Genomic DNA, 19,137 nt, shown 5'->3' with positions numbered 1-19,137 from the left:
AATATCGTAACAATAGAATCAAAAGAAAAATTTTGATAGATTTTTAAAGTTTAAAAATTGAAAAATATTGAACTCGTAAAATTCAATTAATTTCATTAGTTTTTTTTTTTTTTAAATAAAAAAAATATTTCTATTACTTTTTATACAACTTTAATAGTTTATTTTGGAAGTATAATCCATAAAGAAAATAAACAACCCACTTTTAAAAGAAATTACGAGATTTAATATTTTATTCGCAGTTTCGTGTTAGGGGTGTCAAAAATTCCTACAAAAATTCTGTTACAGCTAACTTCCATAGCCAAGAAAGGTTACTTTTGTATCTACCTTGCTCATTTTGTATTTTAAAGTTGTTTAAAATGCTATTTTTAAATCTCAAATGTTCGGTTTTTACGAGCGGGTTTACAAACAAGATGGTAGATTTGTTTCTCATGAAACAGACTGTAGACCGCCATCTTGTTTGCAAAAACGCTAATAACACAATATTTGAGATAATATATTTAAAACTACTTTCCAATACAAAAATATAAGCCTAGTAGGTATGAAAGTTTTATTAATTATAGTAATATTTATTTATCGTGTATTTGATATTTTCCATTAGTTGTTTATTGGTTTCTCTACGAAATCCACGTTATCTTCTTTGTTTCTTCAGACTGATTTCAAGATTAGGTCGCGAGATCGTATTTCAGTTATAAAAGTTCTAATTCAAAGACAGAAGTACTCTTAGTTTATGTGATTTTTGGTGTATCATGTTTTTCCATTATGGGTACATGCATCATACAGATTTTCCCTTTTTTTTTTTTTTTCCATAAGGGTGAATCCTGGACAAGCATCAAAGTAACGGTAATCCTGGATGGTATAATGAAAATTACGCCAGTCGATGGTGATTTTTCCTGCCCTGGTGTGGGACAAAAACACTACACTTTGATTTTTGTCCGGCGGCCATGTTAGAATCTTACAGGGAATTGTTGCCTATTAGTTTTCAAAAAAAACATTTTGAAAGTATTTGGTATATTTTGAATGAATTTGAAAAGTCTTTACAGTAAGATTTAAAAATGAAATCAAACAAACGTCATAAAATACTAAAAACGTTTTTTAATTAAAAGCAAACAAACAAAACGCGGAAGCAGCATCACATATCCAACATGGCGCCTTGTTGACACGTTTCTTTTAGATTAGTTTTCAAAAATGGTCCACCGTAATTTGCAGAGTTATGGTCATGAAGTAAAATCAATGGCCGCTACTTAATTGCCATGTCGTAGTAATGAAAATATCCAAAGATTACGAAAAACGATGAGGTAGAAAATTATTAAAGTGAGCCGTTTTTTAAGATATTTGCAAGTTTTGCTTACATAAACTGTATAGCGCACAATAGCAAGGGGAGGCAATTTATTTCTGAAAACTTGAAAAAATTTAGGTCAATTATGGAGAAATGAGTTATTTCTCTTGTGTTTACGTTATAAGCAAACATGGCGAAATCGTCTTTTCGTTGAATCATGGATTTTATGTAATAATAGAGTAATATTTAACTAATCGTAATATAGCAATTAAAATTGCTTTTAGTTGAAAGTGTCATAAGTAGTTATTGTTTCTTAATAAAAACTCAATTTTCTGTCAGATTTTGCTATTAAAACGAAGAACCAAATAAATTTTGGGAAAAATAAAAGTTACCAATTTTGGAAAAGGAACAAGTTTATAAAATATGGACCACACTCTTCCTAAGTAATGGTATTAGGTTGGTACAAAAATAATGTTTTTACATATATAGTTGAACGTCAAAAAACAATTTTTGCACAAACCTAATAACTAAAATAAAATATTGGCTATTGTGTAGTAGTACTACAGTGTAGTACTACTACACTGTAGTACGGTTGAAAAAACAAAACATGCGGGGGGGGGGATTGCTTACCTGTATAATATCCACGTGATTTATTGTCTATGTAATTGTTATCGTTATCTAAGTGCTTTTCAATATGGCCGACGATTTTGCTAAGACTTAGTCGCAAATTGAAGGTTTACAAAAAAATAAAAAAATATACTAAAGCTTAGACTATTGCTTCAATGCTTCAGTAACCCCCTTAAAATACTATCTTAAGCCGGAAATTCGCGATCACGTCCAAACAAAATTATTGACCATGTTGAAAAACACATGGGCTTGGATAAATAGAAGTGACGATAACAAACAAGTAAACCTACGTGAAAAGTATACAGATAAGTAAATTTTCTTGCGATTGGTAACAGTTATTTGTTTAGTTATGTGTGCGAGTTATCTCCCTTTTTTATTATTGATTACGCAGCACGATCGCCTTAATAGTTGCTATGACTTCTGGGGGGGGGGGGGGAGACACACGACAAACATTGAATAATTTACAAAAATGATCTTTTCATAGCGGAGTTACTGTAAAGAGGTTTACCTTGCGAAGTAAATTGAATCAGCCCCAAATCTACGGAGATTAATAAAAGAAAAGTGCTAATACGATTGGTATAATCGGATTATTAAAATAAAAAGCAACTGGGAGACACGTGCCATTTAAGATCACTCCTCTTCGAACATAAAAGAAACCCTCCAGGTTAAAAACAAACTCAATATGAACCATTAAGATGACTTGCTGATAAACTCAAAAGGCACATTTCAAGATCCTAAAATGCGTTATAAAAACTGCACATAAATTATATTTTCGGTACTTACGCTAAATACAGATGGTAGCATATTTTTTTTCGATAGGATTTTCAAATTAATTCAATTTTTACGGAAGCTTTTGTTTATTAAATTGTTAGGTGGACGTAAAGAAGTATATATAAAAAGAACCACTCCAATCTAAAAAAAAATAAAATAAAATCTGCATAATACATTCCAGGCCAAATTTACACGGGTTTGAACGCCATGTTTGTTAAGTGTGTGAAATTTATTGTTTGACCAAACAATTAAAATAAACTAAAACTGTAATTAACAGAACACTTATTGAATTAGGAATTTCTGCGATCTGCAGTTGCTGCGCTGAAATAATCTAATTTACAAAACTAACTATGCCCGTCTGTCTCCATATTTTCAAACTATCTCTTCCAAAAAGTTGCAGGGCGGCGGCGCTAGGAGTCTCAAATGATTGGATTTTTTATGAACCGTCCTTTTATTTAGCCGGTTAAAATTGTTTTTATGGGGGTTAAAAATGGGTCGAAAAAAATTGTTATACATTTTGTACAGTCATCTAGTTTATTTTTAATTCGCCCATTCGTGTCACGTTGGTACGGTGGTAACGTCACCAGCTTTGAAGGCTACAGTTCTGTTTTCGGTTTCGATTCTAGCTAAGGGCAATCAATTTTGTTTTACTTTTGAAATCACGACTCTACAAGATATACAAAATCTGGACAAATTAAAATATCATTAAACGTAGTGTTATTTAAAAACCAATTCCTAATTTAGGGAAAGCGGATGGTTTTGTTAACTATTGCATACTTTCACCTAACAATTTAATAAACAGAAGATACTTTAAAATTAGAATTAAATTTTAAAATCTAAAACTTAGCACTGTAAACAGCAGAAGTAACTTTGAATTAAATGTTCAAAATAAAGACTAATTTGAAAATTAGCAGGGTAGGGTGCCCAGTCGTAAAATTCATTATCAGAGACAATTCTCTATTGAATATTATATTGTATCTAATACACAGTATTAATTTTATAGACATACACATATCTGTTTTATTTATAGAGAGGATAATTTCAATTAAAATTTTTTTTTAATTGCCCGGTTGTAAAATATGCTTAAATATATTTTAATTTATGCACATTACAGAGCCAATTCTTTAATGAATACTATATTCAATATAATACCAATTTCAAAAGTTAAAAAAGGCAGATGCCATCAGCTAGAATTGAAACCAAAACAATTAGCGCTCCAGCCACATTCCCTACTGTTTGTACTATCGGCAGATATATAAAAAGGATTCAAAATTAAATTACTATAAGCTATGAATGAATTTCCGCATGCGCAAAAATAGAAAGAAATATGTCGGCAAGTTGAAATGAAAATTAATCATTTCAACTTGCCGACTTTTTTTGTATGCGTTATTCAAAAATTTTATTACTAATACCTGTTAATTTCTGTGTTGTGACCAGTAGTTTAAAAGTTTATCGGTTAAATTTTTTCAGGCACACACATCTGCTTTATTTATATAGATGACTTAAAATAACTATTTCATTAAAAAAAATCCTATTTAAGGCCTTTATTTATTTAAGAAAATAATTAAAAAATATTGTTTTGCTTTGTTGCATACGGAACTCTAAAATTAAAACAATTGTACTGTTTTGCTTGGGATGCTATTATGCAGAAGAGGCAAAACTTTAAGACTTATTCAAAAATGAAGTGCACATCAAAGTTGTAGTTTAAAAAAATAGAAAATTTGATTCAGTTATCTCTCTTCGACCTGCCTCAGCGTTGATTAGTAAAATAAACTAAATAACTAAACGTGATAGGAAAAGGGAGATAACTGAATGAAATTTGTGCGTTTCTACAGAATTGGGACGAGATTTTGTAGTTAATAAATGGAGTTTTCAGATAAAAAACAACGGTTTCAACCGATTTTTTTTGTTGTCAATTCTAATACGTTACAATGATAGATTATAAAGTATGCAACAAAACAAAGTTAATCGTGTTAGCAGGTTAAAAATTGCCATCTTGTTTAAATCAAAACGGAAAATTATCTCCCTTTTGAACTCCTGTCTTACGATCGTTTTCAAATTCAATTTTTATTATCTTTAATGCATCATTTTCTAACTTATCAATTCTCGAACCTTTTTGATATAATCACCTTAAAAATACGTGGAATACGTAGACACCATTGTTTTCATGTGAAATTCAGTTTTACGATTTCCGAAATTTCGTCCCAACAGTGTAAATTGGTTGGTTGTTTTTATTTTACGGCATATCAACCCTTTTCAGGTTATTTAATGCCAAATCCAGTGATTTCGAAGAACAATTTTTAATAGAACATTTTTTTTTTTTTTTTCCAAGTCGATTTCTATTTAACCCATAGTTTGGACCCTAACAGGTACTACCACTCCGGGTCAGAGTGGACCTGGGAGCAATGGCAATTAAAGGATGGCTCCAGACTACCCAAAGCCCGCAAGCTGGGGCCTCACCATCGGATATAGTTTAAGGTCATATCCAGGACCAACAGTATAGAAGCGCCGAATTGTTTTTAAAACAACTTTGACATGTACGCCATTTTTCAACAGCACCTTTGCAGACTTAATTAGCTGGAACTGATCGTTTATGCTTTGTGTGGAGGGTAAAAGCAGGTTCTAAGATTTTTGTACAGTTCAGTCGGTTTTGTAAAATGGTTAACGACTAATGATATATTTGTTTTCATGTACCTGTTTCTACTTTCGCCATTTCCCCCCCCTCACATGCCCCCAATTCAAAATAAGAACCACTGATATGTTATCGCGCTATTTTCTTTTTAAATATTATTTTCAAGTTAAATTCATTTTTCTTATTCAGAGTTATTTAATCAAGTAAAAATTTCATGCAAAGATCCAAGAGACCCTTCAAATTTGCTAGAATATTTTTAAATTTAGCAATCAAGTAAATTGATTAATTTGAAAGGAGGTTTTTGTTTTAATCAGTTTTATTGTGCAATAATTTATATCAGTATGAAATAGGTTAAACAAACAAAAAAGTCCATTAATGCCGGCCCACTGCCACTGCTAGGGGCATATGAACGAAAAAACGAAAGTAGGAACACGGAGACAAATACATGAGAACCCAATATTCAAATAAATTGCCGAACAAAACCCTTTTCGTAGATACTATATTTTCCTTTTATTGTTTAATCTTCAGTGCCGTATATTTCTGCATATAAGGCGACCGTCAGATAAGATGAGGTACAAAATTGAAGCAAACTTTAATAAATTTATCATATCGGCTGTATAAGACGACTACTAAATCACGAAACCATGTTTGTTTAGCCTAGGCTAGAGATTGCAACAGTGCAACTGCAGCAACACGCCCGGTATCTTATGAAATATTGGTTTTTAAAGATTTTTTTTAACTTTAAGGGTCGTCTAATACGCCGAAATATACGGTAATTAAGAGGATTTTTTTTTTTAAATGAAAAAAAAAAAAAAAAAAAAAAAAAAAAAATTCATCTTTCTATCTCTTTGGCAAAGTTTGTGTGTAATGTCTGGTTTTTAAGAACAAAAATAAAAATTAGTAATCAAGGGCAATAACTTTTCAGGATCTAAAGTCATTTTATTTAATTTCAAGAAATACAATTTAATGCCACAATTAATCTCAAGAGTATTTCCATTTTTTTTTTTTTTTTTTTTAATTCTTTTTAAACTGAAATATTTTCGATTTTAAACAATGACAACTTTTATTCATTAAATTATTGAACCTGAACCAAAGTATAAGATTATGTGTATATTAATTTAATGTTTTAGTTTCTATTTATGAAAAAAAAAAAAAAAAAAAAAAAAAATAGATTAAGTGACTTTAAATTTTTTAATTAAGAATTAGTTAAAAAATCTTAAAAGCTTTCAAATTTCGAAGAGTCGTGGATCAATTCATTCGGATTTGTTTTACAATCCACAAAGGTTGTAAAAGTGATTAAAAAAAAATTCGAATCTTACAAATGTTATCAAAGCAACGAGCGTTACATGAGAATAAGAAATGGCCGGGAATTGGCACCTAAGTATTTGAAGTTTTGGTAATGACTTAAAATAAAGTTTTTATTTTTAAATAACTGTTAGAAACCCACCCAATAAATGTCACGGTAACATTTATTGGCTGGCTTTCTAACAGCGTTTATTTTTTTAAATTTTAAATTATCAGAACTTAAAATATTTAGGTGTCAATTCGCGGCCATTTTGTTTTCGCGTAACACTCTTATACTTTTCGCACATAATGTTTTAAAGTGAGTAAAACCATTAAAATCTTTTCCAGATAGGTAGAAGAGTAACTTATCTTGCCTTTGATAATATTTGTTATATTTGTTTTTTGACAACTTTTTCGAATCTCTTGATTGTAAACTAAACTGGACTATTTTTTTTTTTAACACTAAACCAAGTTGATTAGGTTTAAATTCTGTACTAGCGCCACCATTTTCAACCACTAGCAAAATATCAAAATGGCCAACTTATTTGAAAAGGACACAAAACGTATTGTGGTGAATTTACGTTCCTTTTTTTTTTTTTTTTTTTTTAAATAGAATTTAAAGCATATCTGTTTAGCATTTTACGTCATAGCATATTTGATTTCAGTAAATCGATTAATAGGATAAGCTGATGTGAAATAAGGCACCCATGGTTATCTTAACCCCGGCTTTTATTTACTTCAGTGGAGTAGTGGAGTACTGACTGGAGTGGCACTGAAGTAAATAAAAGTTAACGCAATTGCCATATATATTTTAGAACTTTCTACCTACGTATTGAGCACTGAAGTTCAGTGCTCAATACGTAGGTAGAAAGTTCTAAAATATATATGGCCATTAAGCTACACAGAATATTCCGCATTTCATCTACGCTAGGATTCATCAGGCTTATGTAGCTTAATTGCTATATATATTTTAGAACTTATATATATTGAATCCAAAAGGAGAAAATAGTATATAACTTCAGGTGTATAATGATACCTCATTCCCAACCAAAACTTGTTTTTAGAATATTCCTGGTGTAACTATAACAGGTGATATGTGACGCGAGTGTGTGCCCCGTGTGTTACCAAGTAGAACTTTTATTGTATCAAAAATGTATACAAGTTCATTTAATATACAGGTGTCGATGAAAACATTGTTTTATGCTTATCTTTACGGCGATTTTGTGACTTACTTCACCCCAGTAAATTGTTTTTCAAGACAACTCAACTATCCCATAAAATTTGGTACATTACTAGAGGCATCTTGATTTGACCGAATGCTGGGATTCCTTGGGACAACTTATCAGATTTGACAAAAAAAAAAAAAAAAAAAAAAAAATGTATACTTTCCACCTGAACATTAGCCTTTAAAAAGACGATTTCGGCTTATGTATTTTTGGTACCGCGCTATTTTGAAATAGTTTTTCTTCAGATTAAATTCAAGTTTCACGATTTTTTTTTTTTTTTTTTTAATCAAATTGTTTAGGTGAAGCATAGAATAGTTAAAAGTAAGGTATTTTTATTTAGATTAGGTTCACCGCCACAATTTTCTTTTAAATGTGGACTTTCCGAGGTTTTCGACTATGCTGAATACGGGAATCGCATTGAAATTTTGCAGAAATAAGTAGTTATCGAAATATAAAAAGTTGTTTTATGCATTGTATTCTTTGGCGGCCATCTTTGTTACGCACGTAGATTTGTTTATAGCGCGCACACGCGCGTAATAAAGACGCCCATTAAAGAATACAATTTTTGGGGGTTTGTATTACTATACAGTGTACAGTCTGTACAGTACACAGATTCGAAAAAGTTGTCAAAAAACAAATATATAACAAATAAAAAAACAAATAAATGTTAGGCAAGATAAGTTACTTTTTTTTACCAAACTGGATATACTTTTCGTGTTTTTATTCAATGTAACATGCTTATTCAGCTCGAAAACCATACAGTGTTTACCGATGTATTGGAACATTCAAGATGGCGTCTGATTATCTCTTTAACACGGTAAGTGTGGGAAAAGATGTTATAAATAAAAAACCGGATAAAACACGGTTAAAAACTCACTCAATATATGTTACCGTGACATCGGTTGACATATATTCGGCGGGTTTTTAATAGTATTTTGTATAGTTTTTTATTTATAACACCTTTTTCCAAACTTACGGTGTTAAAGAGGGTGTGAGACACCATCTTGAATTTTCGAATACATCGGTAAACACTGTTTTTCGAGCTGAATAAATATGTTACATTGAATAAAAACACAAAAAATATACCCAGTTTGGCAGAAAAGTAACTTATCTTGCCTTTGATAACATTTATTTGTTATATATTTGTTTTTTGACAACTTTTTCGAATGTGTACGGTAATACAAACACCCTGAGTCGTCATTTAAAAGAAAATTGTGGAGGTGGACCTAATCTAAAAATTTACCAAAAGTAACCCCCATGAATAGTTTTCGAAATAACGTTATTTCAGCGCGGTACCAAAAATACATAAGCACCGACGATTTCCATAAGTTTTCGAATATGCTGAAAACGAATATCACATTTAAATGACAATATAGTTTTTTTGGGGAGATCAAGACCTTTATTATCCAATGAAATCCCACTGATGATCATGATTTTTCTCGACTGACATGTTACAAAACACCCTCTCCTCCCCATGTTAATGTTGAACACCAGACATTAGGTAATGCAATAATGCATTGGAAAAACGGGGTTTGTTTTACTGTACACAGATTCTAAAAAAGTTGCCACAAAAGAAAACAAATAAATGTTATCAAATGCAAGATAAGTTACTTTTTTAACTAACTGGATATGTTTTAGTGTTTATATTTAATGTAACATGTTTACTCAGCTGGAGAAACGGTGTTTACCGATGTATTCGAAAATTCAAAATGGCGACGGACTCTCTCGGAGACGGTAAGTTTGGGAAAAGGAGTTATAAATACAAAAAAACAGTCAATGTTAAAAACCCACCGAATATATGTCAGCCTATGTCACGGTAACATATTGAGCGAGTTTCTAACAGTATTTTGTCTGTTATTTAGAACTAACTTTCCCAAATTTACCGCCTCGAAGAGAGTCGGCTGCCATTTTAAATTTTCGAATACATCGGTAAACACTGTTTTTCGAGCTGAATAAACATGTTATATTAAATAAACACTAAAAACATATCCAGTTAGTTAGAAAAGTAACTTATCTTGCCTTTGATAACATTTATTTGCTATATATTTGTTTTGTGGCAACTTTTTCGAATCTATGTGTACAGTAAAACAAACCCGAAAAACGTCTTAATATCCAGAAAACTACTTGTCTTCACTAAATTTAAATGCGATATTCGAATACCTATACTAGTCGCCATTTTCAAAGTAAACGTTAAGGTGGAGAGAAAATAAAAAATTTATAAAAAAAAAAAAAAAAAAACGTCACGCAGAAGTTAGAAACATGAATAATGGCCACAATTTTATTACTATATTAAATAGATTTGTGAAAAAGGTATGCTATCATTGAACAACGAACTAATTATAAATGTAACAAAGATAAATTCCAAATTAATATACAAACATCTTTTGATAAGAACAAATAAAATTTCCATATTTTTAATTCCGAGGTAAGAAAATTGGAAATCCATTTTTGGATTTTTCAAACTTGCTAATTTATCCTCCGAAACGAAAATAATCCATGGAAAATTCTTTTCACTTTAATATAAAATATATTTTTCTTGTTTTGGTTTTAGTAATAATAAAAGATCCTTGTTGTTAAAAGTTATCCGTCGTGAAGCAAAGGAAGAAAGAAATGTCGTTTTTTTTTTTTTTGAAGAGAGGAATTTTTGTTGGGGGGAAAAAAGAACGCGAACGCCGATTGTGAGAGACCGAGAGTAAAGTTCGGGAAATAGGGGTGGAGGCGGAGGAATGAGAGAAGAATTGGGGAGGGTGAGAGGAAGGAAAGATAAGGAGGGAGGAGGAATGGACAGCAGCAGCAGCAGCAGCACCACCTAATGAAGCGGAGTGGGAGGAGAGCCGCACGTTGTTGGAATGTAAAGAGGGTGTGTTTTTATTTTAGTTAATTTTTTTTACCTATTTGAAAATAGGGCGAACAAATATATTTTAATGTAGCAAAAAAAAAAAAAAAAAAAAAAAAAAATCGCCATTGCAAATAACTCGAAGCGGATTTAACCGCTTGGAACCAACTACGTCTTTTTTTTTTTTTTTTTTTTTTACCGATATGGTAGAAAAAAAAAACAGGAATAACTGCGAGAGAAAGAAGAGGGGGTAAGACTAGAGGAGAAAAAAAAGCCCCCTCCCCTTATAAGTTGCATTCTACCTTTTTTTTTTCTTCATGTCATGCAAATCTGAACAACGTTGAGTACAAAGCAAAATTTAATTATGTAACAAACAAAATTAAAAAATGCGTTTAAGATAATTTATGAAATCTCATCGAAAGTAAGGAGAGACGAGGTTCTTTTGTAGATTAAAGGTCTTCAGAGAAATTATTTTTCATTTAAGAGCACAAACTATCATTTTAGCGATAAACTTCAATTCAAATCTAAAAATTAATTTTGGCAAATTTTTACGACGTGCCCCCCCCCCCCAGCGGATTATAAACATCCCAGCCTTCCCGTATTAAGGTTAAGAACGGCTTTCGGAATACCCCCCTCCCTTAACATCGAAGGCCTTTAACATGGGGAGCTGTGAGGGGGGGTTATTCCGAAAGCCGTTCTTAACATAGGGTGGTTGGGGGTGTTCATACTACACTAGGGCAGGTCGTAAAAGTAATTTTTCCCGTTTTCAAAAGAAAACTCAATATCCGAATTTACCACAGACTTTAAGAAATCCCCGAAAAAGCGATTTTTTTTTAAAACATAAAATATGTATCCGACAACAGGTTTATGTTGTAAACTTTTATGATTTTAAATTGTCAGAAAGTATTTTTTTTCTGGTTAGAATTAAAGTTTATAAGCGAAAACATAGTTCAATTATGCCTCTGGTAAGCAAAGGGCGTACATTATTTTTCGGAGAGTAGTTATTATAAAACGTTTACATGAAAGATACGTATTGCTTAGATGGAAAAAAAAAACACGTTTTTAAGAACACAGTTGGTCTTAACGACTAAAATTGTTGGATAAATTATTTCCTCTTAATTTTGAAAGCTAATATATTTTTTTCATGCAAATGTAACTTATAGGCGAATTTTTAATAAAACCATCTTCTGTAAAACATTCTCTTTCGCTATTATTATTTTGGTCTTGTTTTGCGTCTGCTACACGCACGGCCATTTTGTAGGTTTGAGAAAGCAACAAAAACCTCAGAAGGCGAAGTCCTTTATTAAACACAAATGCTTCAAACATTGCCACTTAAAATAATCTGAGAAAATCTAAGATTAAAACTAATTTTAATTCCATATTAAAATATTAAAACGAAAAAAAAAAAAAAAAGAAAGAAAAAACGTAAAGACTTAGGCAATTCTTGAGGACATTTTTGGAGAGGGCGGCAGAATTCTACATCGTCTGTAATTTTTATATGTATTATATATATTGACAAATATGTAAATATGGAATTTATATATATATATCTTGAATTATTGTACCGAATTCATTTAGGGTTGTCGTAAAACTATTTATAAAAATAGTCCGAAAAGTTTAAAAATGAGATTTAAAAAAAAAAAAAAAAGCTGCAATAACCATTATTTTTCAATATGTTTCGGCTAATTTGCATATTAATATGAGAAAACATGATTTGCACGAAGCAAATGTTTTTTCAGGTCGACCCTGTTGTCGATTTTTCCAAATAGGAAATTTAAGCTGTTCTTTTAAAGCCTAAATTAATTTATGATTAAGCTGAAATAAATCGGAGAGAAACAAAAAAAATGACCACATTTGAAAAGAATAGATTTGAAACAAGAAATTTTTTTGTTTTTCGCTTTTTTTTTTTGTTTTAAATATTAATTGTAAATGAGAAACAAATTAATAAATGTTGGAAACTTATAAAAATAATCTTAGAAAGTTTGGAAATATTTGCAATTTAAAAATAACGGACTTTTTATTTAAAGTTAGTTTTTAAGTAGAAATTAAAACAATTTTATAGATTTTTAGGAAAAGTTAACTGGTTTTTACAAATAAAATTTTAAATACAGTTTAGAAGGAGGTTAAAAAAAAATTTAAAATGGAAATGCGTGTTTTTGTAAGGATTTATAAGCCATGTGGAAAATAAGTTGTTTCATGTTTTAAAGTAAAAAAAAAATTGAAAACGAAATTTAATTAAATTCGATGCCGATTTAAATAAAATAAAGGGTCGACTTTAGTTTGAACTAAAAGAAAACATTGAAAATGGAGGAAAGTGACTGGAAAAACGAGAAAACATTTTGTTTACATCGGCGACCAAAACATGGTTAAGTGCTAAAAGTACAAGGAAAATGTTTTCTGGGGGGAAAAGAAAGTTTTCGAATTTTATGTCGTCGAAAACGAAGCAGGGAATTGAAAAAAGGTGAAAAGTTAACTTACGGCTCTAGTGTGAAGTGTCACTTTGAATTTAAAAAATTAAAATGAGGGATTTTCTTGCAAGGAGTAGAGCAAAAAAACGGACAAACCGTCGAATGAAGGAAAAGGATTTTGGTCCACGGCGGTGCGGAGGTTGAACTGTGAAACGCGCACGTTGTGGCGGGAAGGAGAGAAAAAGAGAGAGAACACACAGAAGGGACAGAGTAAGATATTAGAGAAAGAAGGGAGAGAGAGAGAGAGAGAGAAAAAAAGAGAGAGAAAGTGAAATAAGAGCGAATCCAAAGAGAGGGTTATGAGAGGAAGGGATAGATTAAGATAGGTAAAGAGCATAGGCCGAGGAGTGACAAACAAAGTATATAGAGAGGAGGGTCATAACATAGAGAAAGAGAGATAGAAGAATAAGAGAGAGGGGGGAGGAAACTGTTTAAAAGTGATTATTAGAAAAAACAAAACAAAAAAGAAAAACGAGTTTAGGTATTTTTCGAGGTTTTATTTGAAATTCAAATTTTAAAATAACGATCAGAAGAAAATATGGCATTGCAAGGATTTTTTTTTTTTTTAAGAAAGTGAGGAAAAAATAAAGACCTAGTAGAAGACAACATTGCAAATCTAGACATAAAGGGTCAACCTATGATTTGGTTTACTAAACAAATAATTCTAAACAAACAACAAAAACTATGTATGCAGAAATAGATTTTAAAGTATAAATCGTTTAAAATCAGTTGCTCCCCCCTTTTTTTTTTTTAAATAAATTCTAATAATTTCAGATAAGACCTCGTTTGTTTCTCGTCTATACGTAACTTTGAAAGATGAATTACGTTTTTATTCAATATTAATCGAATATTTATTAAAATCAAAAATAAGAGTTAAAATAACATGGATATTTCAAAGTTCTGTTATATATGTCTTAATTTTTCTCTCAGCAGTCCCCTACAGCGCGCTGCTACACAGTGTAGAGAACTCACCCGGGCACCGCCGGATAAATGCAACTCTTGTAATAAATTTTTGTAGTTTCTTTTATTATTATTTAAATAATTTAAACAAAATCCGAATTTATAATAAAATAAAGAATAAAAGAAATAAATTTATTTTTATTATTGCGGAAGAAAAAATAAAAACAATTTTCGCTTCTGATTTTGAATGACCGTTGTCGTTTTATGTAGTGGCAAGAAAGGAGGGGCTTTTGTGTTTTTTTTTTTTTTTTTTTTTTTTTTACAGAGAGAGAAAAAAAAAAAAAGGAATATTTATGTAACTCCCAGAGAATTAAAATCTGTAAGATTCACAATAATTTGTTTTTATTAAATAAAAAGGGGGGGGGGATAAATAAAACTCAAGTGCACGGCACGCGGGCACGACTTCGCAAAACAGAAACAAAAAAAACATGGACCTACTTGTGCATGTTTTCAATTTTCAGCGCCCAAAATTCTTTTTAACGTGAAGGCATTTCTCTGCGATTATTCGATTTATAACTTTTAAATTAAATTGCGATTCAAAATATGATAACGTCGTCACTAAGCGTCATTGTAACGAAGGGCAAATACGAATTGATAGATTTTTTTTTTTTTTTTTTTTTTTTTTTTTTTTTTTTACAGAGAACTTAGTATTTTGGTTGCTAAACTTTTACAGAAGAAAATAACGATAGAACATATAAATAAAATAAAAATAAAAACAGATCTGTAGAGTAACGTTACAGCCAACGTACCTCCAGTGTCTGCAAATAGACAAGGACATTAGATATTAAACTTAATTTGCAAAAAAAAAAAAAAAAAAAAACCCAAACAAAACATTAAGGAACAATCGAAAACACGTTCTCTCTCTCTCTGAAAACAACAAGAAAAAAAAAAAACGATATTAATCCATATTAAGAATCCTTATGGATATTTTCAGTTTGTTAAGTAAAATTGCAATGTAATTTTAGAAGAACAGATCGAAAAATCGTAAATAAATCAAGTCTTTTGAAAAGACGAATTTGGGACATTGGAAACGTACGAAGTCCTTAAAATACATGAAAAATAGTTTTTATAATAATATAGAATTCAGAGATATTTTTTTTTTTTTTTTACATATAGCTTCGAAAAGCATCTACTTTAAGATCCAAACAAAATAACTGCCATTAATTAAACAACTTCGAGTTAGGAAGACAAAACATGAAAAGATTCATTTCGTCATTCAAACGTGTAAACATTTACAACAACAATGGAGTCCGCAGTAGTCGCTGCGTTTGCCGTAGTCGATCATTTAGAAACTGGTCCAAAACAATAAAAAATTGGATAAAGCGTTATAATTTTTACTAAAATGTCGAAATTGATTATTATATTATTTGTATTCGTTCCTATCTCGGATTATTTCGATTTAATTTGTGTGTGAAAAGCTAAAACATGATAGTGGGTATTGTTGGTTGCGGAGTAAAGAGATATTTTAAAGTTAACCATGTGCAAAGGGGAACAGTCTCCTCTTCCTTCGACTCCTTTTTAATCCTCATTTCGTATTTAATAGAACCTGATAAAAGGGGCACCTTGCATGTTTTCTTTAAAAACTACCGAAAACAATGTATTATCTATGTTTTTAATGCATTTAAATAAATGTTTTATTAATGTGTTTTTTGAAGAAAAAAAAAAAAACAAAACAACAATGTATAATTTTGAATGTGAATTATTAAAAAAAATTAGTTACATCTTAGAAAAATGGTTTGACATTAGCTTAGGGGAATCCTCAAAAAAAAAAAAAAGCCGCTGAGCAGGATTATAAAAATCTTATTGCATAAAAACAATATTTGACAAATATAATTATAATTTGTTTTTTTTTTTTTGTTTTTTTTTGCTAACAAAATTATTAAATACGGTTTTATGGTTAACCGTGGCTATAAAAAAAAAATAAAAAAAATAAATAAAACACTTTTTATTATTGTAACTTGATATTAGTAACGATAAATAATTGGACGATTAATTTTATTAGTTTAAAAGTTTTTAATATTAATATTAAGGCACTTCAGCAGAATACGGACCGTGCTGAAATAAAGTTATTATTTAAAAACTTATTCTTAACACGAAGGCCTTTTAAACTATTCTGTACTTTCACCTAACAATTTTATAAACAAAGGATATTGTTAAGATTGACTAAAACGTGGAAATCCTTTCTAAAATATAGCACCGTTCGTATTCTGCAGAAGTACTAAAACTGTCTTACAATGTCTCCCCACGGGCAGAGTTAGACACCAGGGTCGTTTTTTAATGTGGAGAAAAGGAACAAAAATAAAAATTGTCTCAGTCGTGAAGGATTTCTTCTCCACTGACAGAGAACAAGAAATTGCAGTGCAGCATCTGAAGAACAGATATTAAACTTTTGCGATTATTATTCTAAATCATATTTTATATAGGTAATAAAATTTTTCACGGACTTTTTTTTCTGCGTTTTTTGGTTGCTGGAAGGGAGGTGGAATAGAGTAGGATATTTTCTAAACTTTAATTAGCGCAAGCATAGCTTGTTTGACCTTTTTTCAAGTTTTACTTCCTTTTATTTCAAATGTACTTTTCGAGGCTTATTTAGAATTAAGTCTATTTAAAAACGAAATGACACAAAAATCTTTATGGTGTACGTACACGTCATGGAACGTGGATGGATCACTGGATGGATGTCACATAAAAAAAAAAAATTACGTAAATTGATCAAGCATTTTTTTTTTATATATAAAAAAATCATTTTGTACGATTTTTAGTAGTTTTGATATGAAAGTGTAGCTAGTCATTATTAGACCGATTTTGTTCTCGATAGTTCAAATTGAGTTGTCTCCCTCTTATTTATAAAACAAGACGGATCAAAACATACGTCGCTTCCTCAAAATTTGATTTTCTTAGTTAAAAGTATTGTGATCAGTTTATATGTACGATTTTTTAAAATGACATCTTCATTCGGTGACGAGTAAGTACATACATCAAAAAGTTTTGAAATATTTTTTGTATTTTTGTTGTGAAAATGGATTTATTTCTAAATGAGCATCAATATTCTTTTTACTATATATATATATATATATATATATATATATATATGTGTGTGTGTGTGTGTGTAAATAACAACAAAACAAATAATACTTTCTTACCACAACTTGCCCTTTTTTCTGGCCCTTAGGAGTTCTTGGGGAACGTACCATGTTATGTTCTGGAGTCTAAAGTAAAAAAGCTAAACAATTACTAATAACCAAAAGAAGAAGAAGAAAAAAAAAAAAAAGAACGTCTAACAAATGAGATTTTTTTTTGTATGGAAATTTGTTAAAAAGTTTTAAGTTGTTTCTGATAATATTCTAAGAGTATTTTTTGCTGTTGCCTCGTCTCCTGTTGATCAAGAGTAAAGTGAATGTTAACAACAGAGAACGAGTTTGCGCACGCATGAAATCCGCCTTTTTTATTCTTGGGAGGGGGGTCGTTTTACCTTCACAAAAACGCGCATCATATGCCATAAATGATGATGATGATGATACGTGTATATTTATCAATCTACACATTTGCATACATACATACATATACATACATATACATATATATACACACACATATATATAAATATATATATATACACATACACACACATATATATATACACACATACATATATATATACACACACACATATATATATACACACATATATATACATATATACACACACACATATATACATATATATACACATTTATATATACACACATATATATATACACATATATATATATATATATATCCACACACACATATATATATATATATATACACACACATATATATATACATATGTACACACATATATATACACATTTATATATACACACACACACATATATATATATACACACACACACACACATATATATATATACACACACATATATATATACACACACACATATATATATATACACATACACACATATATATACACACACACACACACATATATATATATATATATATATATATATATATATATATATATATATATATATATATATGTATTTAAATATTATTTATGAATTATTAATTAATAATTATTACGTGCATAAAAGTAAGTCATCAATACATATAAAGGCGTATAAAAGAGTGCGCACCAATAAAAAAAAAAATGCATACAAACTATATGAATATCCGATATTGAGTAAAAGGCGGACGCACAAACCCATAACACATGTTACAATTGTTACACGCGCTTTTTGTTTTGGATTAATTATATTTTATTTGTTTGAGCCCCCCCCGCCCAAAAAAACTTTCTATTGAAAATCGATTTATTATATATATATATATATATATATATATATATATATATATATATATATATATATATATATACTAGCAAAAGTACTCGTCGTTGACTGGGTTCAAAAACAGCCTACAGAAAATGGACTCTGATTTATGAAAGTATGATAGGTTATGAAAAGGAAGGGTTGTAAATAGATAGCTTCGAATTTGGGGGTATCAAAACCAAAGCAAAATATGATGAAAGTAAAACTAAAATAGATAAACCCCATAATTTATTATACCATACTTGTTCACATTGAAACACTTCTGTGGATCTATATTAAAAATTCTTGTTAAACTTTGTGACATATTTCCATTCTATGGAGGTCAGGTGCGAACGAACACTCCATAATTATATTATGCAATATTTCTTCAAACTGAAACATAATTATCAAAGTATACTTATGCAGATAGATATGAAAAGTCTTTATTAAAGTTTGTGCCTATTTCCATTCTTTTGAGGCCAGGGCGAACGCAGACCCCACAATTTTATTATACCATCCCTATTTAAGTTAAAACATACTAATCAAAGTATTCTTAGGTACATCTATATCAAAAGCACTTGTAAACGTTTTTTTTTAATTTTTAAATTTTTTATTTCCATACTTTGTGGACCAGGCGCGAACGCAGACCCCACAATTTTTATGAACCACCGTTCTGCCAGATCAAACATACCCATTCCTGTGTCTCGATACATTTTCTATCATTATATGTAATCAGTTTTT

General features: G+C 30.1%; 1 protein-coding gene and 1 long non-coding RNA gene across 4 annotated transcripts in view; one reads left to right on the top strand and one right to left on the bottom strand.

Moving 5' to 3' along the window:
- Positions 1 to 17,476, bottom strand: part of LOC145267568 (uncharacterized) — a 48,860-nt gene extending 31,384 nt beyond the window's left edge. Inside the window, exon 1 of one of the 3 annotated variants that reach the window (XM_080123313.1) lies at positions 17,224 to 17,476. In XM_080123313.1, coding sequence (XP_079979439.1) covers positions 17,224 to 17,274 — 51 coding nt within the window. In that variant the 5' untranslated portion in view covers positions 17,275 to 17,476. Of the gene's footprint in view, positions 1 to 13,130; positions 13,333 to 17,223 lie in introns of those variants that run through there. The other 2 variants (XM_080123315.1, XM_080123314.1) reach the window with 2 other exon arrangements.
- LOC145267604 (uncharacterized) overlaps positions 16,833 to 19,137 on the top strand; it is a 216,886-nt gene continuing 214,581 nt past the window's right edge. Inside the window, exon 1 of the long non-coding RNA XR_013864849.1 lies at positions 16,833 to 17,045. This is a non-coding gene — a long non-coding RNA (uncharacterized LOC145267604). The remainder of the gene's footprint in view (positions 17,046 to 19,137) is intronic.

This window comes from Euprymna scolopes, chromosome 4 (genome assembly GCF_053919585.1).
Source record: "Euprymna scolopes isolate OS-2025 chromosome 4, ASM5391958v1, whole genome shotgun sequence".
Classification (NCBI taxonomy): domain Eukaryota; kingdom Metazoa; phylum Mollusca; class Cephalopoda; order Sepiida; family Sepiolidae; genus Euprymna; species Euprymna scolopes.
Note: the sequence above shows the minus strand (reverse complement) of the source record. Positions and strands in the feature narration are given on the sequence as shown.